At 41.2% G+C, this 27,365-nt stretch overlaps 1 protein-coding gene and 1 pseudogene across 4 annotated transcripts in view; both read right to left on the bottom strand.

The window, feature by feature from the left end:
• Positions 1 to 5,976: 5,976 nt before the first annotated feature.
• LOC108520701 (toll-like receptor 7) lies at positions 5,977 to 8,550 on the bottom strand (annotated as a pseudogene). The gene is made up of 2 exons (XR_001882982.1): positions 8,486 to 8,550; positions 5,977 to 8,220 (listed from the first exon to the last, which is right to left on the bottom strand). The product of XR_001882982.1 is annotated as a toll-like receptor 7 (transcript).
• TLR7 (toll like receptor 7) overlaps positions 8,527 to 27,365 on the bottom strand; it is a 23,134-nt gene continuing 4,295 nt past the window's right edge. For 2 of the 3 annotated variants that reach the window (XM_017860185.1, XM_017860186.1), the window contains exon 3: positions 8,527 to 12,010. In XM_017860185.1, the coding sequence (XP_017715674.1) occupies positions 8,864 to 12,010 (3,147 nt within the window). In that variant the 3' untranslated portion in view covers positions 8,527 to 8,863. Of the gene's footprint in view, positions 12,011 to 17,246; positions 17,256 to 27,365 lie in introns of those variants that run through there. The other variant, XM_017860187.1, reaches the window with a different exon arrangement.

The following is a 27,365-nucleotide window of genomic DNA, read 5'->3' as shown; positions in this document are numbered from 1 at the left end:
CTTACTTAGGTTTACAATTAATCTATGCAAAACATGGCCATCAGTAATTCAGTAATTCTAATTATCAGTAATTCTAATACACACAAATATATACATGCTTGCATATATATATGGACAGCTATATATGTGTGTATACAGAATATATAGGTAGGTATGTACGTGTATATATATCTTAGCAAGTAAGCACTCCATCATCTTTGACTTAATTAATGGGCATGAAACACCCAACCATCATGCCCGTTCAGCAACTGTCTTCATGAACTGACAGTCAAGTAGGCAAGTAGGATGAAAACGACCTAAACCCTCAAACTATCAAGTTACTGCAGGCTTCAAAATGCCATTTATAGGGTGGGGGGTGGTGACAGAAGGGAATGGTTAGCGTTTGGATTGCTTGGAAATATGAGAGAGAGAGAATGTTCAGCTAGAATGTGCAAGAAAGATACTGATACTCAAATACAGTTTTAAAATGGGGGCCACAGTCTATAAAAAATGGAAATGTAGCAAAAAGAGGATCGGTCACCCAGTTAACTCAAGGCTATACATCTACATGTGCACGGGCAAAAGGAAATTCATGACTGGCCCCATTCTGAGACTTAAAGCAAAAGCAATGGAAATAAATGATAGAAACAAATATTCACTAGTCTGTGGCCTTCAACTTATTTTCATTTTATTTTATTTTTTATTTTGGCCTTCAACTTATTTTCAAACTGCCTTCCCATCAGTAAACATTTAACACACAGTCCTACATATTTCTATATTAATACACTGGATATATGATAAAATAGCCACAGACATACTTTTAAAACATGACTATATCTGTTCTAACATTTTCTTCCTACATCCCCTTTGGAAGCCCATGTAAGGGTCTCAGAAGCAGAGTATCAGCATCCAGGAGGGATTTCCTACCCCACTAGGTGGCGCTTGGCACCATATAAATAAAACCACAGCGTCTATCTGTAAGATGTTACGGAAATTACGGTAAAGACATCCTTTTACCCACAAATGTAATCAGCAACTCTATCAGGATTTACAGGACTTCAATTCCTTTAACCACCTGCCCCCATCTATCTAATTCTGCCCTAGTGTTCTTGTTCAAATTGTCTTCACCTTTGGGCCCTAAACAGAACTGCCAGTCCTATATAAATTACATCTGTCCAAAAACAGTGCCCAGTGGGAAGCAATTTGAGTTTAAGTGCAGCTCCACTCCCGGGAAGTAGGCTGAGAGCACCAAAGTTTATACACAAAAGGAGGGAAATTGAGCACAGCTGGGGGGTCTGGGCTTTCCTTGCTAAAGTGATCCCTGTAATAACAGTCCCTGGTGTCCCAAAGGAAGATGTGGTGCTTCCCAAACTGCTTCAAAAGTATTCCAGGGATGCAGACTTCTGGGTCCCAGAGATTGAGCAGTTGACTTTACCTCTCTGATCTTACCTTTATCTCTGAGTTAACCCATCATCTTTAAGACGGAGCTGCTAATACTAGCCTCACAGAGGTGATGTGAACATTCAAGGGAATAAATGAAGCATTTAATTTGCATTTTCTGCTTAATAGGAATGACCTCCGTTCCTCCTTCCCTTCCACCCCTTAATGACATTGTCGGGATACCAGTGACTTCATCTTGAGCCCTTCTTCCAAAGATCCTCCTCACTCCCTCCTTGCCTGTCATTCCCTTTGTGGGCCTGCCCTCATGAGTAGGAGCCAAAGTTGGGATTACTTTAAAATGCATCTTCTCCATTCAGAACATGCTTCCTGTGTTCTGTTTTCTTCGGTGGCCTGTTCTGGAGAGTTGATCATCTCACAGATTAATCCATCACGATGTGTTAATGGACAGGAGTGATGTGTTAAAGGGCAGGAATAATGTGTTAAAACAACCCTTGAAAGGTTGTATATTAACTGGGAATTTTAGTTACGATGCCTCAATCCAAAGGCAAAGAAATCAATCATGAGAAATGTAGGCCCAGAAGAGAGATGGGAGTTATAAACTGTTTTATTTAATGCATGTCACCTGTTACTAAGTTCTGTTTGGTGGGCCTCCATCTGGACCTGGTGCAGGGATGTTACCACCATCCCGGGGTGATAGCAGGACAACAACCTAGTTCTGGCTCCCAAAACAGCCCAAGCAATCTTCTCAGCAGTGTGGTCCACCTGGACAATGGGCCTCAGATATGGGTTCATGGAGATGTTACTGCAAACTTCTTTTGCTCAAGTCAACTCATGCAATTCCCTGTTATGAAATCCCCTGGAATCTATGCCTCACGGTGTTGACTTGGCCAGTGAGAAGTAAAGCAGCCATGTGTCATACAAGAGTAATATGGCTTCCTAGTTAGCCGTCTCTGTCTAGTCTTAGCCTCAGTAGTTGCCACTGGCCAGAAGAATATTGAGAGCCATTTTCTGTCTGTGGGAGCCGCTGTCTGGTTCATCTTTGCTCTAGGGATGTCTGAAAACTGTCATGAGGCCCCCAGGACTTCCCATTTCCTTCTGGATTTTACCAGACTATTTTTAGTGAGTGTTCAGTGTGAGACACTGTAACGAGAACCTTCTCAGTCATTTTAAGTCTGAGCTTTTCCAAAACGTTTAATTAATATAAATTCCCAAGAGGGGGCAGTGATGAACATATGAAGACATGCAACCACTGATGTCTTGACAAACATGTTAGAAATGAATTACAACCTGAGATTAGGGGAATCTTAAAGTCTGAATTAGTGCTTGAAAGTTGAGATAAGTAGAAAGAGTGAATTTGAATGTGGCAGAGAGTCCAGCCAGTGTCACCTAGGGAAGATTCCACGGAGCCAATTTTAGAAGATCATGCTCACTGAAGCAGGTGGGGGACATGTGTGTGAGAGAGACATAGGTTTCCAACCAAAAGTGCACACAAAACCACACCTTCCAAACAGAAGCATCCACCTGCAACAACGGCTGTCTTCTTTTCATTCTTGTACATAGCTTGACACTTGCCGTGGGTGTCTAGAGCCAAAAAGGAAACTGAGAGGGAGGGGGAGGCAAAAGAAGAAAGGAGGGAAAGAAGAAGAAAAAAAAACCCTGAAACAGTGTGAAACTGCCCTATTGTGATTTCATTCTCACTGGCATGGGTGGCCCCTATGTCATCAGGACCCTTTCCACACCATCTTATGAGTCTGGGACTTATTTTCTTTTTAACCCTCCTTCTTCATAGTGTTGGTTGGCAGGTGGGTTGGTCTCTTGTTCGCCTTCAGTATATTGTTAACTTGGTGAAATGGATTAATTTTTGTCTTGGTGTTGTCTGAAGCACATCTCTGTTTGAGTCCCCTCAATCATGTTCTTTGATCGTTTCCCTCCCACATAGCTATTGGACTTTGGAGGGTACAAATCATTCCCAGTGTTTCTTAGGGTCAAGGGCTTCACCTTCCAGTAGATGCCAGGAGCAGCGTGTGCTATAACTAACTGCTTCTAGAGCACAGCGACCCGAAGCTCCGAGGAGGGATGTGCTCCCACTATCTGTGACTAAGCCTTTCCCATGAATAGTGTTCCTGCTTACTGAGCATGTGCAGCAGAGGCGGAGGAACAATTCCAACCTCAACTCCACCCCCATGTTAAAATTGGGCCATAAATAACTAGCAGGATGTACAACCTGGTCCTCTTGTTCACCCAAGTTAGGATGAGAAGCAGGAAGTAAATAAAAAGCATATCTTATGGGAGGGGGAAAGGCATTATAAATAAGAAGAGTGTGTGTCCTTGCTATCCCCATCACAGCTTCCTTGGAGATGGGCACAAGTTACCCACACTCTCAGGTCACTACATCCCCTTGCATACTCTATATTCCTTGGTCACATGTAAGAGATGATCTGGACCTAAAAGAGTGTCCAGACAGATGGAGCTGGAAGTAGACCTGCAAATGGGGCCGAGAGATCCTGACTCAGGGTCGGGGCTACAATCAGACTCATCCTCTCTCTCCTCTACAAACTGCAGACACATGTTTTGCCTTTTTCTCATCCATAACATTTGCCCTGCCAAGTGCCTCTCTTGGCTTGGATTCTAAAAATACCAAGTCTTGCTAAGGTGTAGTATCTATCTGAAGAGAAAGGACACTCCCTGGCCAAGTCAAGGTTGAAAGGGGCTTGAACCAACACTTGATGGTGGAAGCAGAATTCATGGAAAATCTGGGAGTCCCTTCTGGGGTGGAGCCAACCAGAGGCCAGTCAGCAGGGAAGCCCCACATTCAGAGCTTTGTGGGGACCGTCTATGAACAGCTCCAGTCCTACAAAACTGCACTGAGGGCCCCCAGAAAGTTAAAAGTATGACATGTCAAGATTACCAAAGAATTCCGATAAAAACCATCTGTTAGTGTGCTGTTATTTTCCTATAACAAACCACTGTGCTTAACCTCATGTCAAAATACTCTGTGGTTTCTGAGTTGCATTATTTTCATTTTCCCTTCCTCTTGATCCATTTCAGAAGGTGTTTAAGTTGTCTTCAAGTGATTTTATGTATTTATGTGTTTTGATAGAAGACAATTTATAATGGCCAAAAGCTGATTTTTTAATGCCATTATCCTTGTTCTCATGGAAGAAGAACAGAAAGTATGAAACACAATGAAGCTTACAGAAGTTGTGAAACAGTTGACTCCAGCAACTCAATTACCTCTCTATTTATTCCAGAGATTAATTTGGGAATTTGTGACCCTTACTGATTAAATGTCCTTTGGAAATAATTCATATAGTGTGTACTCACAGGTAAAGTAAAGCCTTTGGCACTGCCACATATGAGGAAAATATGTCTTCAATCAAAGGCTTGAACACATGCACGCTGTTTTCCAAATGGCACAAACACCATTATAGATCACTTCTTCCATGAAATAAAGCAAATTGGTCAGGTTTCAATCTTTAAACTCATGAATTTATACCCAGTTGAAAGTACATGCATCTTAAGAATGTCTTGGTTCTTTCTGTTGTTTTCTGTTGTTTTTGAATCTGATAGTTGAAGTTCAAAACTGAAGCTTTCTCAATGTGAAGGTCTATAAACTTTGGTTTCTTCTCCCATCCCCCAGCAAAAAATGAAAGGAATCCATATAATTGGCATTCAAATAATTGTCATCTCTGATAAAAGTATAGATAAATACACACTCTCGGAGTCCTCCTTTAGGGCTTACCGTCAAAACCATCTAACATTGCTGTATCAAGTGTGCAGGTATTTACAAATATATGGCATTAGTTAACAAAACAGTTTGAAAGATATTGGATGGAGGAAATTTTACTTTGGATACAGTACTTTTGCAGTGCAGAAAAAAACATTTAAGCCAGTGTAAAATTATCCAAAAGTAGAGAATATCACTTTGTATAAAAGGCAGATCATTTAAATATTTTTCCATTTGTAGGTGGACCATATCCATTTATGGTAAGGATGTGTCTTTCTTTCTCACTGTTTCCCTATGGAAGCCAGGAGCAGGCCCAAGGGAAAAGAGCAGGAAGCACTGAAGCAGCAACCACCTGTGTGGTGCCCATACTCGATCTGCACAGAACGGGGCCCTGGATGACACAGAAGCAATTGGTTAAGAAGCTGACTGGGTTTTGTTTGTTTGTTTGTTTTTTGAGACAGAGTCTAGCTCTGTCGCCCAGGCTGGAGTGCAGTGGCACAATCTCGGCTCACTGCCACCTCTGCCTCTCAGGTTCAAGCAATTCTCCTGCCTCAGCCTCCCAAGTAGCTGGGATTATAGGCACCTGCCACCATGCCCAGCTAATTTTGTATTTTAGTAGAGACAGGGTTTCACCGTGTTGGCCAGACTGGTCTTGAACTCCTGATCCCGTGATCCACCCGCCTCGGCCTCCCAAAGTGCGGGGATTACAAGCATGAGCCACCGTGCTCGGCCAGTTGACTGGGTTTTATTTCACTAAACTAACTCTAGTACATTTTGGTCTCATATAGACAGAGCTTGAGCTTTTTTTTAACCCTATTTCTGTATATACCAGTACTTTTAAGGGTAGAAATGCAGTTCTTCTCAATGTCATGATTGTGTGTATATTTAATCATCACAATTACAGGAGAATCAGAGCCCCGTGTTTTTTACTTGGCACTCCTTTCCCAACAGTATTTTATACAAGAGCTGAGGGGAGAGACTCAAGTGCAAATAGAGACACAGAGAGATAGGAAAGAAGACTCGATGCATTATATAAATTCCATCTTTCCAACTCCTGTGACAGACGTTGGTGACTCCCCTGAAATATGGGCAATCTCATTTCTTGAAGCATTTCAAAACACGCTTTTGGTGTGACATACATGAAAACAATTTAAACCACCAGGCATCTCCTTGGTAAGCTAGGCAGTCGTGTTTTGCAAAGAAGGGCTAGACCGTTTCCTTGAACACCTGACTATAGGCCACGTGATTGTCCGTGGCCAGGGCGTTCTTTAGACACTGCCAGAAGTATGGGTGAGCCTGTGGGTTTGTTGGCCACTCAAGGACAGAACTCCCACAGAGCCTTTTCCGGAGCTGGAGGAACTTGGACTTCTGAAAGGGCTTCTCAAGAAATATCAAGATAATCACATCAACTTTTCATCCATGAGCCTCTGATGAGACAAGTAAAATGCTATCTTAAAATTTTCGGTCTTTGCATACTTGTCTGTCATCACAAACACTGTCTTTTGCTAAGCTGTATGCTCTGGGAAAGGTTTTCCAGAACTGGCTGCCCTGGTAACCAGTCCCTTTCCTCAAGACATAAATTAAAATGTTTCTCTCTTGGGTCTTCCAGTTTGGCCACCAGCTCAGCCAAAACCCACTCTGTCACAGCTGGGTCTTTAGTGTCATACACAATAAAAGCATCATAGCAACAGTCTGGTGATATTAGACGCTGATACCCCTTTATCTTGGCCTTACAGAAATGGTAAATATACCACACATCCCAGAAATAGAGGTGACTTGCTGTCATCATCACCATGAGAAAGAGAGATACAGATATGGAAAGTGAGAACAGAATCAGGTTAGTCAGATCTAACTCACAGGTATACAGATCCAGGGAGACCACACTCTGGCCTTTGTGTGCTCCTGGCCCCACACAAGTCACGTCTGTGGCCAGGTAAGGAATAGTCACCTCCGTATGGTTAACCCACCAGACAAACCACACAGCATCACAGGTGCACAGAAACCGATTATGATGCAAAAGCAACATCTTCAGATTGTTGAGGACATTTTCTGGGAAGCTGGTCTTTTGGATCATCTGGATTTTATTTGAGCTGAGATCCAGATATCGCAACTGGAAGGCATCTTGTAGAAAATACTTCGTCAGACTCCTGATTTGATTATTCTTAAGAATCAGATTCTTGAGGCTTCTGGAACAGTTGGATAATCTCTCAGGGACAGTCGTCAGTTGGTTGTGGCTGAGGTCCAAAGTTTCCAGGTTCTTTAGACAACGGAGTTTTCCCAAATGAAAGATTTGAGCCCATTTTGGCCAAAGAGAGATTCTTTAGATTTGGAGGCATACCATCAAAACTCCAGAAGGCAAGAAACTTAGGGAATTTTAGAGATGTCTAATTCCTCTAATTTTAGCAGATTCTTGAATAATTGTAAGTATCTGTTATCACCATCTCTCCATAAAACATCTAAGTGATTTCCTCTGAATTCCAGAGTTCTAAGAGACTCACTCTCCATGGTCCTGCTGGTGGAGGAAGAGATGTCATTGTCGTTCATCATCAGTTTCTGCAGAACCTTTAGGTTCTTGGTAAAGTTTAGCATATGAGTAATTCCTTCTGATTGAAAATAATGGCTATTACTGCTTATATCTAGAACTTCCAATTTGCGAAGCTCTTCAAATGCTGTTGAATGGAGTAAATCAAGCCGGTTGTTGGAGAAGTCCAAATATCTCAGCTCTGCTAAAGGTTGGAATTCACTGCCATTAAGAGTTTGGCTAATGAGATTTCCTGACAAATTCAGGCATTTGAGGAAAGAAAGATGCTGAAAATCAGAGGACTTGATAAAAAATATACTATTTTACTTAGATCCAAGGTCTGCCCATACTTGTAGCAGCTTTCATTAACAGACATGAAAGAAGCCTCTTTGTTTTGAACCTGCAACTCCTTGCATACTTATCGTATCTGAAATAATATAATTGTTCCAGGACCTGGGGTTCATAACTTTCTACAGAAGTTCTGGCATTTGAGCAGAAGCCAACTTCACTTGAATCTCCTGAAGGTGATATTTTATTCACGGAAAGATCTATGACTTTCAATCTTTTAAATTGTTTAAACANTCCCAAGTAGCTGGGATTATAGGCACCTGCCACCATGCCCAGCTAATTTTTGTATTTTTAGTAGAGACAGGGTTTCACCGTGTTGGCCAGACTGGTCTTGAACTCCTGATCCCGTGATCCACCCGCCTCGGCCTCCCAAAGTGCGGGGATTACAAGCATGAGCCACCGTGCTCGGCCAGTTGACTGGGTTTTTATTTCACTAAACTAACTCTAGTACATTTTGGTCTCATATAGACAGAGCTTGAGCTTTTTTTTAACCCTATTTCTGTATATACCAGTACTTTTTAAGGGTAGAAATGCAGTTCTTCTCAATGTCATGATTGTGTGTATATTTAATCATCACAATTACAGGAGAATCAGAGCCCCGTGTTTTTTACTTGGCACTCCTTTCCCAACAGTATTTTATACAAGAGCTGAGGGGAGAGACTCAAGTGCAAATAGAGACACAGAGAGATAGGAAAGAAGACTCGATGCATTATATAAATTCCATCTTTCCAACTCCTGTGACAGACGTTGGTGACTCCCCTGAAATATGGGCAATCTCATTTCTTGAAGCATTTCAAAACACGCTTTTGGTGTGACATACATGAAAACAATTTAAACCACCAGGCATCTCCTTGGTAAGCTAGGCAGTCGTGTTTTGCAAAGAAGGGCTAGACCGTTTCCTTGAACACCTGACTATAGGCCACGTGATTGTCCGTGGCCAGGGCGTTCTTTAGACACTGCCAGAAGTATGGGTGAGCCTGTGGGTTTGTTGGCCACTCAAGGACAGAACTCCCACAGAGCCTTTTCCGGAGCTGGAGGAACTTGGACTTCTGAAAGGGCTTCTCAAGAAATATCAAGATAATCACATCAACTTTTTCATCCATGAGCCTCTGATGAGACAAGTAAAATGCTATCTTAAAATTTTCGGTCTTTGCATACTTGTCTGTCATCACAAACACTGTCTTTTTGCTAAGCTGTATGCTCTGGGAAAGGTTTTCCAGAACTGGCTGCCCTGGTAACCAGTCCCTTTCCTCAAGACATAAATTAAAATGTTTCTCTCTTGGGTCTTCCAGTTTGGCCACCAGCTCAGCCAAAACCCACTCTGTCACAGCTGGGTCTTTAGTGTCATACACAATAAAAGCATCATAGCAACAGTCTGGTGATATTAGACGCTGATACCCCTTTATCTTGGCCTTACAGAAATGGTAAATATACCACACATCCCAGAAATAGAGGTGACTTGCTGTCATCATCACCATGAGAAAGAGAGATACAGATATGGAAAGTGAGAACAGAATCAGGTTAGTCAGATCTAACTCACAGGTATACAGATCCAGGGAGACCACACTCTGGCCTTTGTGTGCTCCTGGCCCCACACAAGTCACGTCTGTGGCCAGGTAAGGAATAGTCACCTCCGTATGGTTAACCCACCAGACAAACCACACAGCATCACAGGTGCACAGAAACCGATTATGATGCAAAAGCAACATCTTCAGATTGTTGAGGACATTTTCTGGGAAGCTGGTCTTTTGGATCATCTGGATTTTATTTGAGCTGAGATCCAGATATCGCAACTGGAAGGCATCTTGTAGAAAATACTTCGTCAGACTCCTGATTTGATTATTCTTAAGAATCAGATTCTTGAGGCTTCTGGAACAGTTGGATAATCTCTCAGGGACAGTCGTCAGTTGGTTGTGGCTGAGGTCCAAAGTTTCCAGGTTCTTTAGACAACGGAGTTTTTCCCAAATGAAAGATTTGAGCCCATTTTTGGCCAAAGAGAGATTCTTTAGATTTGGAGGCATACCATCAAAAACTCCAGAAGGCAAGAAACTTAGGGAATTTTTAGAGATGTCTAATTCCTCTAATTTTAGCAGATTCTTGAATAATTGTAAGTATCTGTTATCACCATCTCTCCATAAAACATCTAAGTGATTTCCTCTGAATTCCAGAGTTCTAAGAGACTCACTCTCCATGGTCCTGCTGGTGGAGGAAGAGATGTCATTGTCGTTCATCATCAGTTTCTGCAGAACCTTTAGGTTCTTGGTAAAGTTTAGCATATGAGTAATTCCTTCTGATTGAAAATAATGGCTATTACTGCTTATATCTAGAACTTCCAATTTGCGAAGCTCTTCAAATGCTGTTGAATGGAGTAAATCAAGCCGGTTGTTGGAGAAGTCCAAATATCTCAGCTCTGCTAAAGGTTGGAATTCACTGCCATTAAGAGTTTGGCTAATGAGATTTCCTGACAAATTCAGGCATTTGAGGAAAGAAAGATGCTGAAAATCAGAGGACTTGATAAAAAATATACTATTTTTACTTAGATCCAAGGTCTGCCCATACTTGTAGCAGCTTTCATTAACAGACATGAAAGAAGCCTCTTTGTTTTTGAACCTGCAACTCCTTGCATACTTATCGTATCTGAAATAATATAATTGTTCCAGGACCTGGGGTTCATAACTTTCTACAGAAGTTCTGGCATTTGAGCAGAAGCCAACTTCACTTGAATCTCCTGAAGGTGATATTTTATTCACGGAAAGATCTATGACTTTCAATCTTTTAAATTGTTTAAACATGCTGAGGTTAGCAATTTTTATAAAGTTAGTACCAAGATCAAGAACTTCAAGATTTTGAAGATTATGTAATGGAGAGAGGTTAAAGCTTTTCAGTTCTTTGAAGACATACCCTCTGATCCGCAGAATTTTCAGGCTTTTCAGTGAAGAAAATGCTTGTGATAGATTCATAGATGCACGATAGACCTGAAGTTCAAAATTGAAAGACAGATCCAGTTGGATGAGGTTGGGGAGAAAATGCAGAAATTTGGCATCCCCAATTTCTTTGGCCAAGAAGTTTTGGGACAGATCTAGTTCCTGGAGATTGTTGATGTTCTTAAACCATCTTGGGGGCACATGCTGAAGAGAGTTACTGTGTAGACGTAAAACTTTTAATTCTGTCAGTGCATCAAAAGCATTTACAGGGATCTGTAGGGGAGAATTATTTTTACATGGCGTACAAGGAAATGGGGCATTATAACAACGAGGGCAATTTCCACTTAGGTCAAGAATTTGTAATTGGTTGAGGTTATTAAAATCATCTTCTTGGATTTCTGCAATCATGTTGTTGTAGAGATATAGTTCTGTTAAAGTAGATGGCAAAACAGTAGGGACAGTTGTGACATTGTTATCTTTCAGGGAGAGCACTTTTAACTTTGTCAAGTTTAGGAAGGCATCTTTTTCTATTGAATATGAAACAGAACAAGGATTTCGATAATAACAGTTTTGGCCCAGGTAGAGTATTTCTATGTTGGCCAGTTCTGTTAGATTCTCTTTTCTGATGGAAAAGATGTTGTTGGCCTCAAGGCTGAGAAGCTGTAAGCTGGGTGGAAGGCCCTGCGGTATCTCTAGAAGCTGGTTTCCATCCAGGTAAAGGGATTTTAAATAAGTGAGTCCACTAAAGCTTCTGGGTTTAATCTGCAGCCTCCTGGGGCACATGTTGCTTTTTGACCCCAATCGAATAGGTACACAGTTGCATCTGAAATCGATCTCTACCAGATGGTCCAGTCTGTGAAAGGACGCTGGGGAGATGTCTGGTATGTGGTTAATGGTGAGGGTGAGGTTCGTAGTGTTGGTGGGAATACCTCCAGGAATTTCTGTCAAATGCTTGTCTGTGCAGTCCACGATCACATGGTTCTTTGGAACATCCAGAGTGACATCACAGGGCAGAGTTTTAGGAAACCATCTAGCCCCAAGGAGTTTGGAAATTAGGATTATGTTAAAAAGGATAAGAATTTGTCTCTTCAGTGTCCACACTGGAAACATCTGAAAGTATAAGAAAGAACAAATCATTGCTCTAAAACATACCAAGAATCAGAATTAAAATTTCCCATTTGCTGCCTCTCTTTTGCAACATTTTAAGAACAAATAATTCAGGCCTTGTTTTCAACTGTCTAAACAGCAGCCCCAACCCCATGACTGTATTTTTCAGTTACTGAGATTTGCAATTATTTAGTTACATATTTAGCTTTTAGCATCTTAGCTTTTAGCAAAAGAGCTTTCAAGATGGTAGAAGCAGCATTTTTCTATTCGTTGTTACATGGAACACTAAAATGACAGAGCCATCAATTCACTGCCAAAGTCGGAAATTTGGAGGGTGAAGAAATGTTAGAATATGGATACCCCCAGGAAAAATAACACATGAAGACTTCAGTGCAATTTATGTTGACCCGCTAAACCTGCCCGGGTACACATTACTTGAGTCTTTCAAAATATTTGAGTCTCAGAATATTCTAAGATTCCCATTTTACAAATGAAGACATCGCTCAGCAATATGAACTGATTGGCCCAAGGTTACCCAGCTAGTAAGTGGCATTTGATTATAAAACATAGATTCCTGCCATTCTGGCACTGACATTCTATAATCTGGCTCTCATCTTGGATTGTTTTCAGAAATAATCTTGCAAATTATCCCCTCCAAGGGGATTTTAGGATGAGCATTTTCCCTACACATTGAGTCTACATTACATAAATTTGGAGAGGAGACAGTAATAGAGTCAGGGCACTGACTGGGTGATGCATAATCAGAGGAACCATATAATTGATCCATTAGTATACTTACAAGAGTGAAGTGGGGCTGTTAATAATTATACCAAGACTATAGGCATAAACCAAGTCTGTCAGGCAAACTGCGACATATGGGAACCTACCCATAAAGGTGATTCTTGTGCATCCAGGTTTAGCATGACAGACACTGGGACCCTAGGGAGAAAGGCCCTAAAAGGGAATATGGGAAGTGCAGAAGAACTTGAATAATCACCTTATTACCTTCAACTGACTCTGCCTTACAGAATACTTTAATCGTGGACTTGCTCTCAAGTTTCAGGATTTCTAGCAACATCTACTCCAGAACACTGGTTTTAGTTTAGTACTTACACATGGAGTGGTCCAGCCTGTGTCTCTACCATAGGGATCTAGCTCAGTTAATGCTTTTATCTTCCCAAGTGAATGAATCAACCAATCATGTTGATATCTAAGAAACCAAATGCCTACTTCCACCAGATGTGGTGGCTCATGCCTCTAATACCAACGCTTTGGGAGGACAAGGCAGGTGGATCGCTTGAAGCCAGAGTTCAAGACTAGCCTGGGCAACAAAGCGTGAGACCCTCTCTCTACAGAAAAAAAAAAAAAAAAAAAATTAGCTGGGCATGGTGGCACACACCTGTAGTTCAGCTACTCGGGAGGCTGAGTTGGGAGGACCCCTTAAGCCCAAGAGTTTGAGGTTGCAGTGAGCCATGATCACACCACTGTACCCCAGCCAGGGTGACAGAGCAAGACCCTGTCTCAAAAGAAAAACAAAAAAAAGCCTACTTCCCTTAATTCCTCTAATTGGAGGTAAATAAGCAATTTTTTTTCCTCCAATGCAAGATGGCTCAGAAGGGCTTTTTCGTGTCTAAAGTTTGTTGGAGTTAGACGTACAAAATTGTCTCTTCTTCTCACCACCCTATCTTTTCCTCCCCATCATTAAAACCATTGAGAGTCCAGTTGACCTCCTTCATTGTTCTTAACATCCTCCTCGCTTTGTGGTTTTAGCTGACATAATATCAACTGAGATCCCTCTACCCTTGGTCTACTCCAAAGCCTCCTCTCTCACTTTCCCAGTCCACCCTATCTATCAAGCTTCCCAAACCTTAATCAATCAGTTTCTTGCTCTGAACTCCTTGAAATTGTTTCCCAGGCTCAAGCGATCCTCCCACCTCAGCCTCCCAAAGTGCTGAAATTACAGTCATGAGCCACTGCACCCAAACTTCTTATTGTATTTTATTTTTTACTGTATGAGCTGAAGCTTTTTATCATGGCATCCAAAGTCTTCCATAATTTGTCCCCTGTCTACTTGTCTGGCTTACCTGATTGAACTCCTCTACTAGCCTCACTAGTCGATACTCCCAAGTTCCCTGACTTGCAAGTCCCTCTGTTTGAAGTCCTCTTCCCTACCATTTTCACCCACCAGAATTCTAATTATCCTTTAAGGCTATGTTTCTCAAAAGGAGCACTCAGATACCTCAGAATATATGGCAATATGCCAGTGGGTACAGGAAGCCCTTAAATAAATATGGTACATCTTTCTAGAGCACCAGTCTTTCTCAGAGATTTAGGAAAAATGTTCACTACTCAGGGAGGAGGAGTTGAGTCAAGATAGGGGGATGGCTATGGTCCCTCATAATAGCATTTTATAGTCCCTGATAATAATATTTATATGGTTATAGGATCCCAGGCCCTGGACCCAACCCCTGCTATGCTTTTGTCCAAAGACATAATGGGTTCATAGATCCCACTATTAGGAGGCAATTGGTAATGCTGCCCAGAGTGATACTGTAAAGCAGAGAGGGGAGTTGTACTTCAGAGGGGGCCAACATGGATAAGTGACAATCATGAACCAGGTCCCTCTTCCCATCCCATTCTCATGTACCTAAATGAGACCCTGGGAAGAAGTGGGAGGATCTCTGAGTTGAGTTGAAAACATGAAGCGATTGAGACAACAGTCCTCATACCGCATTTCCCAGGATGTGCCTAGTTTAAGTGTTTTCGTGATCAGAGAAAATGGAGGCTGTAAAATGAAGGAAGTTTAGTTGTAGAAAAATAAAGTCACCTTCACCAGTGGTGTGATGATAAATGTTTAACAATCAGCTTTCCCTGATTTGTTGTCTTGATTTGTAGCATTTGTCAATTTCTATAGTGGTAAATATTCCCTCCATGGCCAATTTCAAGTAGGGTCCAGCACACCACTGGCCTTAACACACCTGAAATAATGACTGTGAAATTTTTAGTCTCTACACACTGACATATTATAAATTAGAATGCAAATTAATCAGAAAACCTCCCCCCCCCCCACCACTTATTTCTAAACCTTTTTCTCACACCTGTCCACTTTTCTCTTTGACTATTACCACCTCCCAACTCCAGTTAGTCATTAGGTCTCATCTGGACCACTGTACTAGACTCCAAATTGTTCTCCCTGCTCCCCCTTCTCCTCTACAATTCATTCATCAAACAGCATCAGAGCGTTCTTTATAAACCTGAATCAGATCAACTACAATGTCTTCCTATTACACTTTAAATGAAATCCAAAGTCTTTACCACTGCTTATATCAAGGGTGTTCTGACTTCAGCCTACCTCTCTGACCTTGAGTCATCCTTCCCCTCCTTTACCACATATCAGCCATCTGGTCTGTTTTCTGTTCTGCATTCAAGCCAGCCTTGTAACCACCACAGTCTTGGCACTTGCTGTTTCCTCTTCCTGAAATCATCTTTCTCCTCCTTTTCCCACAGCCCGGTCATTACCACCCCTTAGTTGCCTATTCAAGTGAAACATCCTCAGAGAGACTTTCCCTGACCAACTTATCTAAATATCTTCCCATGTAAGAATAGTGATAATAATAGTAATAGTAGTTAACTTAGGTAGCACTTACCATTATGCCAGGCATCATTTTGAGTGTTTTCCATATATTAATTCATTTAATCCTCACAGTAATGGATACCACATGTCTTCAATCCCTTATCCAAAAACTTTGGTGCTACATGTGTTTTGGAATTCAGAATTTTTCAAATTTTAGAAGGTAATATGCTACATGTACCCTAGATTATGTAATACCTATTGAGTCCTGGGGCAGCATTCCATAATGAAACACACAAAATTTCCGTAGTGACACATAAGATTGTCCACTCTAAGTGGAATTATTTTTTTAAAAAACTCAGTTATTTATTCTTTATTAAAAAGAATAAAGAAAAAATTCAGTTCAGGTCAAGATCTACCCTCAAATGCATTCAGATCATATTATGTTTGCAACCAACTGAGTTAGGACAAAGCTTTTGGTTTAGAGTTTTGGAATTATGGACTATTATTATTATTATTATTAGAGACTGAGTTTCACTCTTATTGCCCAGGCTGGAGTGCAATGGCATGATCATGGTTCATTGCAACCTCCACCTCCCGGGTTCAAGTGATTCTCCTGTCTCAGCCTCCCAAGTAGCTGGGATTGCAGGTACGTGCCACCACGCCTGGCTAATTTTTGTATTTTTAGTATAGACGGGGTTTCACCATGTTGGTTAGGCTGGTCTGGAACACCTGACCTCAAGTGAACCACCCACCTCGGCCTCCCAAAGTGCTGGGATTACAGGCATGAGCCACCGCACCTAGCCTAGACCTCTATTATTATCTCCATTTTACAGATGAGTCAACTGAGGCACAGAGAGGTATATGCACTCTGTAATTGACTACCCTGTTTGATTTCGGTCATAGCCCTTACCACAGTCAGAAATTATCTTGATGATTTATGTTGCTTATTCGTATGATGTATATTCTGTACAAGAATGTAAGCTGCAAGAGGGTAGAGCCTTTTGTGGTCTCATGTAAAACAATGCCTGGCACTTAATTAGGACCTCGTTATGTTTGTTAGATACACGAATGAAAGAATGAATGCCTGCATAAATGAATCGTGAAGTAAAGAAAAATGAAAAAAAATTCTCCTTGGAGTAGGTTCCTTCAGTCTATACCCCCAGACCAAGCACAGGTCAGATTTCTGTCTCTTCTATCTGCTCAGGGATTCCTTGGGGGAAAAGGTTTAAGAAGCTCTGTTTTATAATGTCTCATTCAAAAACACTTTCTTCAAAAAACCTTCTGGGATCAAACCAGACAGAAGTAATCACTCCTTCCTCTCACCCCTACTGCACTTATTACATGTGAGGTTGTGAAAAGCACTCTGGATGGAGGGTTGGAAGAACTGGGTTCTAGTCCTCTCTCGGTAGTTCATCACCCATATGCCCCTCTGAGGCAGGTTCTGTGCCCAGTAGAAGATTCCCTGCAAAAGAATGATGGACACAGAAACAACAATACGGGACACACTAAGGACCCAGCCAGTGGATCTGGACCAGACAATGCCCCAACAATTCCTTAGCTAGTAATTGTTCCAACTATCTTGTGAAAAAAAGTTTATAATACATGTTAGAATTCTACTGACTCATATTCATTCTTTCATTTGACAGATACGTATTGGATACCTACTAGGAACAGGAGATGCAAAGTCTCTGCCCTTAAGGAGCTCAAAATCCTGTGGAAGGGAGAAAAAAAAATACACGTCTAAAATACAATGTAGAAAGACCATTAGTTCCTTCCAGACAAGATGCTACCACTTGTATATGTGTAGCTGAACTGTATGTTGTTCTTATTCCAGCTGATAGTTATTGATATTTTTTGGTCCTTAATTTTGATTTTGATCCTGAATTTTGATACTCTCAGTTCTTTTTTCTCTCCATAGAGTCCAAAGTTTACTACACATATCTCAACATGTTTTCTGCCTTTCTCTCATCTCATAATGACAGAACCTCCATTTGTAGTTGGGCATATATCACTCTGAAAAATAATTATATCTCCCAGACACACTTGCAGCTAAGTGTGGCTATATGACTAAGTGACACCCAATTAAATTTGGGTGGAAGTGAGATGTACAGTTTCTGGGACATGTCCTTAAATGGTGGGGCTGTTCCCCTTTCTCCTGTCTACTTCGACCTGGCTTCTTGTAATATGGATGTTGTAGCCAGCCATCTTGGGCAATGCACATGAGAAAAATGAGCTAGGGATGGTACAGCAACCAGGTAGATGACCCAGGGCATCCAGATCCTTCCTTATATGACCTCAGAGAGCAGAGCAGAAATAATGGCTTGGAACTGCTGACTGCCAAGAGTTTATGAGAAATAAAAATATTGTTATGCTAAGCCAATGTCAATTGGATTTTCTATTGCACAAATGCAAACCTAATTTTAACCAGTGTAGAATTTGGAAATAAGTTACTCTCCATGAGTGAACCTAAAATATGGGATGCGGATGTCATCAGGCTATTGGCAAGACTCAGATATCAGAGGCTGCAAAGCTGGGTGGCCCATGTTATGCCATCACAAGATATCTGATAAAACTGTCACCTGTGCTATCTTGGAGGGCAGAACACATGCCAACTGTGACTTTACTCTTAGGGGAAATGATTTGGCAATATTCATAATGATGATGTGTGTTGGTGGCTTCTTACTGTTTTTAGCAGTCTTACAAAAGAAATGAAATAGGACTGAAGTTAGCCAGTCCGCAAGCACGGCTAGAAGGAAATACAGTTTTGCCCTGGCTGCAACTCTACACTTTAAGTTGAGTAAGATATCCTGAATTTTAAGGCCTTGCAAGGTGGAAAAAGCCAACTTCTACTGTAGTTTACCCCAAAATAAAGCAGATTTAATGGATACAGACAAAGTAGCAACTTAGATGAATTAAGTGTGTGCCCATGGGCATTTTCTAAGCACTTCCTATTAAGCATTTTCTAGTAGACAGTGAAAGCCAGTCCAGGGCAAAAAATCTGATTGAAGAGTGTGGCCTTCCCCTTGACTCATGCAGCCTCAGGGTAGTTGATTCAATTGAGAGAGGGGAGCACTGACAAAGCATAGAGTCTTTAGACTTCAGACTGTCTAGAACTGCTCTAATGTCATAGTCACATGTGGATCCTTAAATTTAAATTAATTAAAATTCAATCTCTTAGTCACACTAACTATATTTCAAGGGCTCAAAAAGCCACATTAGGCTAGTGGCTGCTGTATTCAAGGGTACAGATAGAGAACATTTTCATCATTGCAGGAAGTTTTATTAGATAGCATTGGTCCAGACCAATAAGTCAGCAAACTTATTCTGTAAAGGGCCAGATGGTAAATATTTTAGCAAAATTGAGGATATTATGGAGGTACTTAAATAACCATTTAGAATGTAACTAATTAGAATAGTAAAACCTGTTCTTAGCTCACAGGTCATTAAACAACAACAACAACAACAACAACAACAACAACAACAGGTAGTGGGACAGATTTAGCCCATGGGTCATACTTGGCAGACCTCTGGTCTAGACCAAACCTTAGGCTGTGATAAACTTGTGCATGGAGTTAATTCTAAGCAAATTCATTCCAAGTCTATATTATTTAATGCTTATCCAAATTCTAAGAGATATGCTCATTTACAATGAGGTAAGTGAAATGAATGCTGAGGTGAGACCTAGGTGATTGAGACAGAGGTGGCACTCTTAGCCACTCTGCTATTCTACTTCTCGAGATGTCAACTCAGTCATTGTCCCTATAGATGGAGAACACTTTGAGGTCCAGAAGCCTTGTTTGTCTTTACATGTACTCCATCATTAGGATGCTCGCCACATAGTGAGTGCAAGCTAAATATTTGCTGAGTAAACCAAGGCTTTGAACTTTCTTAAAATCCCATAGAAGACTCACATTATACTAGTATAAATAGTAAGGCTTTTTCCCTGAAGATCAGATTTTCACTAGGTGACAAGGAGAGACCAGGAGGGTTTGGGGCCTCTGAAGAAAGGATTGAAGTGGGGAGCATCCCACAGAAGAAACGAGGGTGGTATCATTGGAAGGGCACGGAAAGTGGAGCTGCAGATGGACTCTTTCATAATCCTTTTTCTCAGACGCTCTGTCCCTTTGAACCTGAAACCCCAGCGAAAGCACAGAGCTCATTTGTCTCTTGTGGGAAGAGACACAGTCAGGATGGGGCTGCCCTTGTTCTATGCTCAATAGTTGAGCCCAAGCCCCTTGACCCTTGGAATGCTTTATGCCAAACAAAACATCTCTTGGCTCTCCACACCGGCTGCACGGGAAGCCTGGAACTCGGAGATACCAGCAAGTGTGCATTCCAAGATCCATGCCAGAAGGAAGATTAACTGCAATGGGAAAGTTGGGCTCTGATCAAGCAGGTGAGGGAAAAAAATGAACTCACTATTTATTAGAGTAGTAAAACCCATTCTTAGCTCACAGGTTGAAAAAAAAACAGGTGATGGCACAGATTTAGCCCACAGGTCATAGTTGGCAAACCTCTGGTCTAGACCAACCCTTAGGCTGTGTTAAACTCGTGAATGGAGTTAATTCTAAACAAATGAACAAAGCGTTTCTAGATTTGTTATTTAAAGAGAAAGTATACCTAAAAGATCATCTAGAGAAGATGACTTAAAAGTATGAAATATTCCTTTATTCCAATGGAAATTTCCTTCAGTGTAGAAATTTCTCCTTTTAAGCCATTGGAAAGGACCTGCTTCAGACTTAAGCTGGAACCTTAGCTTCAACTATCGTTATTTTGAGATTTAAGGGTTCAGCAACAAGCCAAGTCTGTTTTTCCATCTGATACAAGTAATCTATCTTATTTTGTTTTGCTTCAGGGTTTTTTTTTCTTTGTAATGATTGCCTAAAGACATACATCTTTTGTAATTTGATTTGTAAAACAGCATAGTGTACCATGATATAGGCCTGGCTTTGGTAATGAATCATAGCTAATTACACATGCAAATACACTGGGTAAATTTGGATGCTCAATTAGCAAACTAATTATTGTAAAAATGGGAATGGGTGATTTTATACACACAGGTGTTTCTATTTTCTCAATATATCATCTCTTTAGTTAAAATGGAAAATATAGAATTTATATTGAACAGCCATCAGACCATGATTTATGGTTTTTTTTTTAATAATGGCTGCCTTTTATTACTTATGGTATGCCAGGTTCTAAGGCAGACTTGTTTATATTACATCATTGATCCCTCATACTGAAGTTGAAAGGCCATACAAATATTCTCATTTTATTGATGTGGAAGCAGAGATCAGACAGGCAATTTCAAACCAAGATTCAGACTCATTGTTGACCAATTCTATTCAAGTTGCCTCACACAGTTACAGCAAATGCACTTGGTATAATGTGTGTCTGCATTTTGATTAATTTCCTTTTCAGTTCAAGGATTCTTGGTACTCTAATGCTTCTATTTTGTGCCACTTAGAGGTTTTGGGAGATAGAGAAATCGGTTTGTTTTATAAGAAAATTTGCAAGTATTAAAAAATGGTGGCTGGGCACACTGGCTCACATGTGAAATCCCAGCACTTTGGAAGGCCAAGGCAGGAGGATCACCTGAGGTCAGGAGTTTGAGACCAGCATGGCCAACATTGTGAAACCCCATTTCTACTAAAAATACAAAATTAGGTGGGTGTGGGTGTGCACCTGTCAATCCCAGCCGTACCAAGGAGGGCTGACGCAGGAGAGTTGAACCGGGGAGGCAGAGGTTGCAGTGAGCATGAGGATCACCACCACTGCACCCAGCCTGGGTGACAGAGCCAAGACTCTGTGGCGCACCAAAAAAAGGCGTATTTGTGTTTGGAGTGGGACCACTGTGTGTGTGAAAAATATAGATAAGATATTTTTATTTTCTTAATGACATGCCAGTCCATATTGTTCCATTTGATAGTCTGTTTCTCTGTTTTCTAATTATATATGTACATATTCTGTTTGTGGAATTTATAAAGAAAATAGATTAATGGACTCACCAGTTCCACATGACTAGGCAGGCCTCACAATCTGGTGGAAGGTAAAGGAGGAGCAACAGCGTACGTCTTCATGGCCGCGTCAGGCGAAGGAGAGCCATGGGCAGGGGAACTGCCCTTTATTAAACCATCAGATCTCATGAGACTTACCCACTGTCATGAGAACAGCCATGGGAAAACCTGCCCCCATGATTCAATTACCTCCCACCCAGGTCCCTCCCATGACATGGTGGGGATTATGCGGAGCTACAATTCAGGGGCGAGATTTGGGTGGGGACACAGCCGAAAGCCAGGATCATCCAGCAGTGTTACAGTTAGGGCAGTCTGTGATTTAGAATTTAAAGCCATTGAGCTTATACCTGCCATAATGAATTAATGCCCTTCACACAGTCATTCAACAACATTATTGCAGAATTCTACCTGTGCAAGCGTACTGTGTAGATAAAGTAGGCGAATCAATGATGAGTCAACACCATTGAGCTCAATTAAGGAACCAAATACATCTGCTGCTATATCATCAGAAGTTGTGTGTATCTCTTGGGCCTGGAGCACAGAACTCTTCTCTCTGCTATCGCGACAATCTTATGGGTGGCAGAAAAACAATATATTGTGCTCGGCAAGCGGGCCTAAATCAGGCCTAAACGGTAACACTTGCTTTCCCACTCTTCAACAAAAGTTTGAATAAACAACCTTCAAGGCTGGCCAAAACCTATCACTCTGCGAGCATTATTTTGATGGCCAAGACTGAAGACCCGACATTCAAGATGAATTTACTGATTTGTAGATCTGCTATTAGATTCCTACCATAATGTTTACAGTTGTAGAGATCTGATTATTAACAGGAAAAAAAAAATGATACCAAGCTGTTTTTAAGCTTATGCTTTCCAAATTAGCATTTTGTATCTTCAAAACTTTGTAAACTTGCAAGAGATGTCTGGTTGCAAATCAAGGAGTGATGGACATGTATATAACTGCGCGAACTATTAGATGGCAAAAAAATGAGGAAGTGAGGTAAGCGGTTTGTGTCTGCGACAAAGTAGAAGACTGGGATTAGTCTGATTTCTCCGTGTTTATTATTTTCGCGGGTTGAGCACCATAGAACTGAAGTCACTGTTTCAGTCTCTCTGTCTGCTACACAGGGCTACCAACTGAATGTATCCTTAACCTTGACGTTTCTCATCTACAAACACTGGAGTTTAGCTAACTGACCTTTAATGGTCCTTTTTCTATTGTGCTTATTCTATGACTCTAATGGTGGTGTAGAGCCCCCTGAAATTTATTGCCAGGTCTGTCCTCAGCTGGGGGTCTTCATAAACCCCCCTGAACCTCAGGCTGCTACTGTTTCAAAATGTCCATGCAAAGCTTCAAACCCCATAAATCTTCTAAGAATTCCCACAGGAGGGAGGAAAAAAACAATAGTACATGTTTTGTTTTCTTTGAAGAAGTATTATTATGTCTTATTTATTTATTTATTTATTTATTATTTATTATTTTGGACAGAGTCTCACTCTGTTGCCCAGACGGAGTACACTGGCTGGATCTGATCAGCTGCAATCCTCTGCTACCCAGTTCAAGTATCTCCGGCTCAGCCTCTGAATATCTGGGATTACAGACCTGCCACCATCCAGCTAATTTTTGTATTTTTAGCACAGACAGGGTTCACCATGTGGCCAGGCTGGTCTCGAACTCCTGACTCAGGTGGTCTGCGTACCTGGCCTCCCAAAGTGCTGGGATTACAGGCAAGAGCCACTATGCTGGCCCTGTATATGTCTTAGATAAAACTATGTATTAGTTTGTTCAGCTCTCTGAAATAGGTAAGATGGAAGGAATACATGACAATCCATTGATTTGAGAGGAATGGTTAAAAATGGGAAGTTGGCCAGGTGCGGTGGCTCAAGCCTGTATCCAGCACTTGGGAGGCCAAGGACGGGCGGATTCACGAGGTCAGGAGATCTGAGACCATCCTGGGCTAACACGGTGAAACCCCGTCTTCTACTAAAAAATGACAAAAAGAGAAAAAAAAAAAAAAAAAAAGGGAAGTTACCAATAGTAAAATTATCAAATGTCCCTTTAAAAGAATGTGGTAGAAGCTATGGGTATTGACTATAAAAGCTATGCCATGATTCTACTATTAAGTTACAAAAAATAAAGGGGATTTTAAAGCGCATTGAAAAATTAACATGATGCATATAATGCCTTTTTATAAGTATATATGATATATTTTGTATTGCAGAGGAAAATGGAAAGAATACACAAGAAACCTTTAACAGCAATTTCTCTGGGCAGCCGGTATGAAGTGACCTTCACTGGGGACACAGGGACTCTTTTATTTTTTTTTTTATTATACCCTTCTCTATTCTTTGATTTTTAACATAAAGAATATATTTTTTATATTAAAACTTTTAAAATCAAATTACAGAGGAAATAAAATCTCATCATAACAATGTAGAAGGAAATTGTGAAAAGGAAAATTCAACAAGTACTTATTGATGTCTGCAACATGCCAGGTACTCTTCTAGGTGTTTGGGACATCAGCGGACAAAATAGAAAAGATTTCCGCTCATCTGTAGCTTATGTTCTCTAAATAATAAGAAGCACAACAATATACAACTGTCAGAAGTGATATTGCATGTCAAGTGATAAGTGTTACTGGAAAAGAAAACAGGGCAGAGTGAAAAGGATCAGGAATGTAGAGTAGGAATGTGATGATAAATAGGGCAGCTTGGATAGGCATCATTAAGAAGTTGATATCTAAACAAAGACCTCAAGGAAAGGAGAAAGTCATCCATATAGACATCCAGGGGAAATGCATTCCAGACAGATGAATTAGCCTAGAGCAAAGGCCCCAAGGTGAAAACATGCTGGAATATTCACAAAAATGGCAACGAGGCCAATATTGCTGAAGCTGGGGGAGTAGGAGAACAACAGGAGATGAAGTCAGAGAGGGAATGTCCCCAAGCATGTTGGGCTTTCTCTACCATTCCATGGATGGTGGTCTCTGCTCTGGGTGGAATGCAGATGCATTGCAAATTTTTGAGCTGACAGTCAGTTGGTCTGACTTACATTTGAGAAGGATGCTGCTGGCTGCTGTGTTGAGAATAGACAGTGAGAGGCAAGGGTAAAAGCAGGGAGACTAGCGGAGAGGCTATTACAGTCATTCAAGCAGAAGTCCCAGGTGGCAGTGCTGGAGGGGGTAGGAACTGGCCGAACACTAGATATGTTTTGAACACTAGCTAAATAAAATATGACTTCAAAGTTCTTGGAAGAATGTAAAGAGAGGGATTAGAGACAGCAAACATTTCTAGGAGGTTTCCTGTCAAGAGGACCAAAGATATGGTGGGTAGTTCACAGGCAATACAGATTTCACCTTGCGCGTACTGGCACACACACACACAATCTCTCTCTCTCTCTCTCTCTCTCTGTTTCTCCCTCTCTCCCTTTCTCTCCCCCACTTGCTTTGGAGTCCTGAGTCATCACCCTTGTAAAACGCCTGGCTATACAACAACCACCATATCAGGGAGACCGCATGGAGACAGAGACACCTGAGGAGCTGCAGCTGCTCCGGCACCTAGCTGTTGCGTCTCCCAGCCCAGGCATCAGATCTGGAGAGTGAGTCTTCAGGTAACTCCAGTCGCAGTCACCACCTGACTGCCACCTCAAGAGAGACCCTGTGGGAGAGCTGCCTAGTGAGTCCAGTCAACTCCTGGACCCGTGACAGAAAGCAGTATATGATTGTTGTTGTTTGAAACCATTGCATTTTGAGGTGATCTCTTATGCAGTGATAGGTAACTGGATCAGGAGTCAGGCAGGACTTATGGGAGCAGATGGTCTAGGTAGGTACATAAGGGGGAGTAGAAAATGGAGAGTCCCCCAAGAGGGTTGGAGAGTTTTCTGGATGGAGAAGTAGAGTATGATTGCAATAAGGAATTCCCCCGCCCACCACACCCCAGCAAAAGAAACCCTCACCTTTCTGTATTGAATCGGCATACATGCCCCTGCCAGTCTATTATATATTCTTTGCATAGCTGTTATCTGGCTACGATGGATTATTTTCAGCAGAATTCTTGGCAAAAGGAAATTTATCTTCAGATGAGACTATTTGAGGCCTGGGGAACACTTGCATTTTTATAGTGAGTTAAGAAGGATTTGCTGCTCTCCTGACTCCACTCTTTTACCCAACTAACCAACCAGTCAGAAAGGCCCCTGGGCACCCCCTGGGCTACAATATGCCAGCCCTGAGAGGACCACAGCCCCATACACTCAGCTGTTCCTCCAAGCAACTTTCAAGATCACAGGGCAGGAAAAAGCCAAGTTGCCTGAGTTTAAAAGGAAATGTTGGGATCTGCATTTCTAAGAGAAAGAGTTGCTTGAGCCAAAATGTGTAAGGGGCTTTCTGTGATGGCTGGGAGCCTGCAGCGGGGGTCTGGGAGAAACCAGAGGGGATGGCTGCCTGGCTGAAGAAAACTGAGAAAGGGCATGGAAGAAGTAAGCAGTGGGGGACGATTGCTGGAAACCCTTGCCCTCAAATTCATTGACTTTTTGCCATGTTTATATCACACTGAACTGTTTGGTAACTAGAGATGTGTTGTGTATGTCTCCCTAGAGAATAACCAAGCACTGTGAATAAGAGAAGTTGCTGAAACGCTGTTCATTTTATAGACAGAGCCTCTGCTAGGAATTTCCCAAATAGATTTATTAACAAATATCCCCTATTTGTGAATTTTGAAATATTTTAATTTTAGTTTAATCTCTGTAAAGTACAAATGCCATGAATATCAGTTTCATTATGTCACCAAAACATTTAAGTACAAAGATGTAAACCACTTGCTTTTTTTAAAAAAAGGAGAGAATTATCATTTGCTTCCTATCATTTTAGCCCAACAGACTTAGTTTTCAAACTAAAAGAATAAAAGGATATAAAGTTGTCTTACGTAAATTAGGAACGCAACAGCTATTATGCATCACAACAGTCACCAAAGACCATAGGACCCTCCAACTTATTTCCCCTTATACCTTATCCTCTTGTTTTCTGTAAGCCACAGACTGACATACTTTTTCTGTAAAGGGCCAGTTAGCAAATGGTTTACGCTTTGCAGGCCATCGGGGTCTCTGTCACACTACTCAACTCCTTGAATAGTTTGCCATCGTAGTGCAAAAGCACTTATCAACAATACGTAAACAAATATTCAAACAATAAAGCTATTTGTAAACACTGAAACTTGAATTGAATATAACTTTTACATGTCACAAAATAGTAATTTTGCTTTGATATTTTTCAGTCTTTTAAAAAATAAGTATACATATGTAACAAACCTGCACGTTATGCACATGTACCCTAGAACTTAAAGTATAATAAAAAAAAAAAAAAAAAAAAAAAAAGAAAAGAAAAAGCTAGCCAGCCACAGAAAAAGACATAGAGGAACCTTAAATGCATATTGATAAAGAAAGAAGTCAATCTGAAAAGGCTGCATACTGTATGATTTCAACGATATGACATTCTGGAAAATGCAAATCTATGGAGACAGTAAAAAGATGAGTGTTTGTCAGAGGTTCACCTGGGATGGGATTGTTGGACATGAGTAGAGGGAGGGATGAATAGGTACAGGAGAGATAATTTTTTAGTTTTTATTTTTTTAAGGCGGGGTCTTATTCTGCCACCCAAGCTGAAGCATGATCATAGCTCACTGCAGCTTTGAACTATGGGACTCAAGAGACCTCCCATTGCAGCCTCTAGAATTGCTGGGACCACAGGCAGACACCACCACACGAGCTCAGCACA

Source organism: Rhinopithecus bieti, unplaced genomic scaffold, assembly GCF_001698545.2.
Source record: "Rhinopithecus bieti isolate Rb0 unplaced genomic scaffold, ASM169854v2 scaffold_54558, whole genome shotgun sequence".
Lineage (NCBI taxonomy): Eukaryota > Metazoa > Chordata > Mammalia > Primates > Cercopithecidae > Rhinopithecus > Rhinopithecus bieti.
This window is presented reverse-complemented; position numbering and strand designations above follow the sequence as displayed.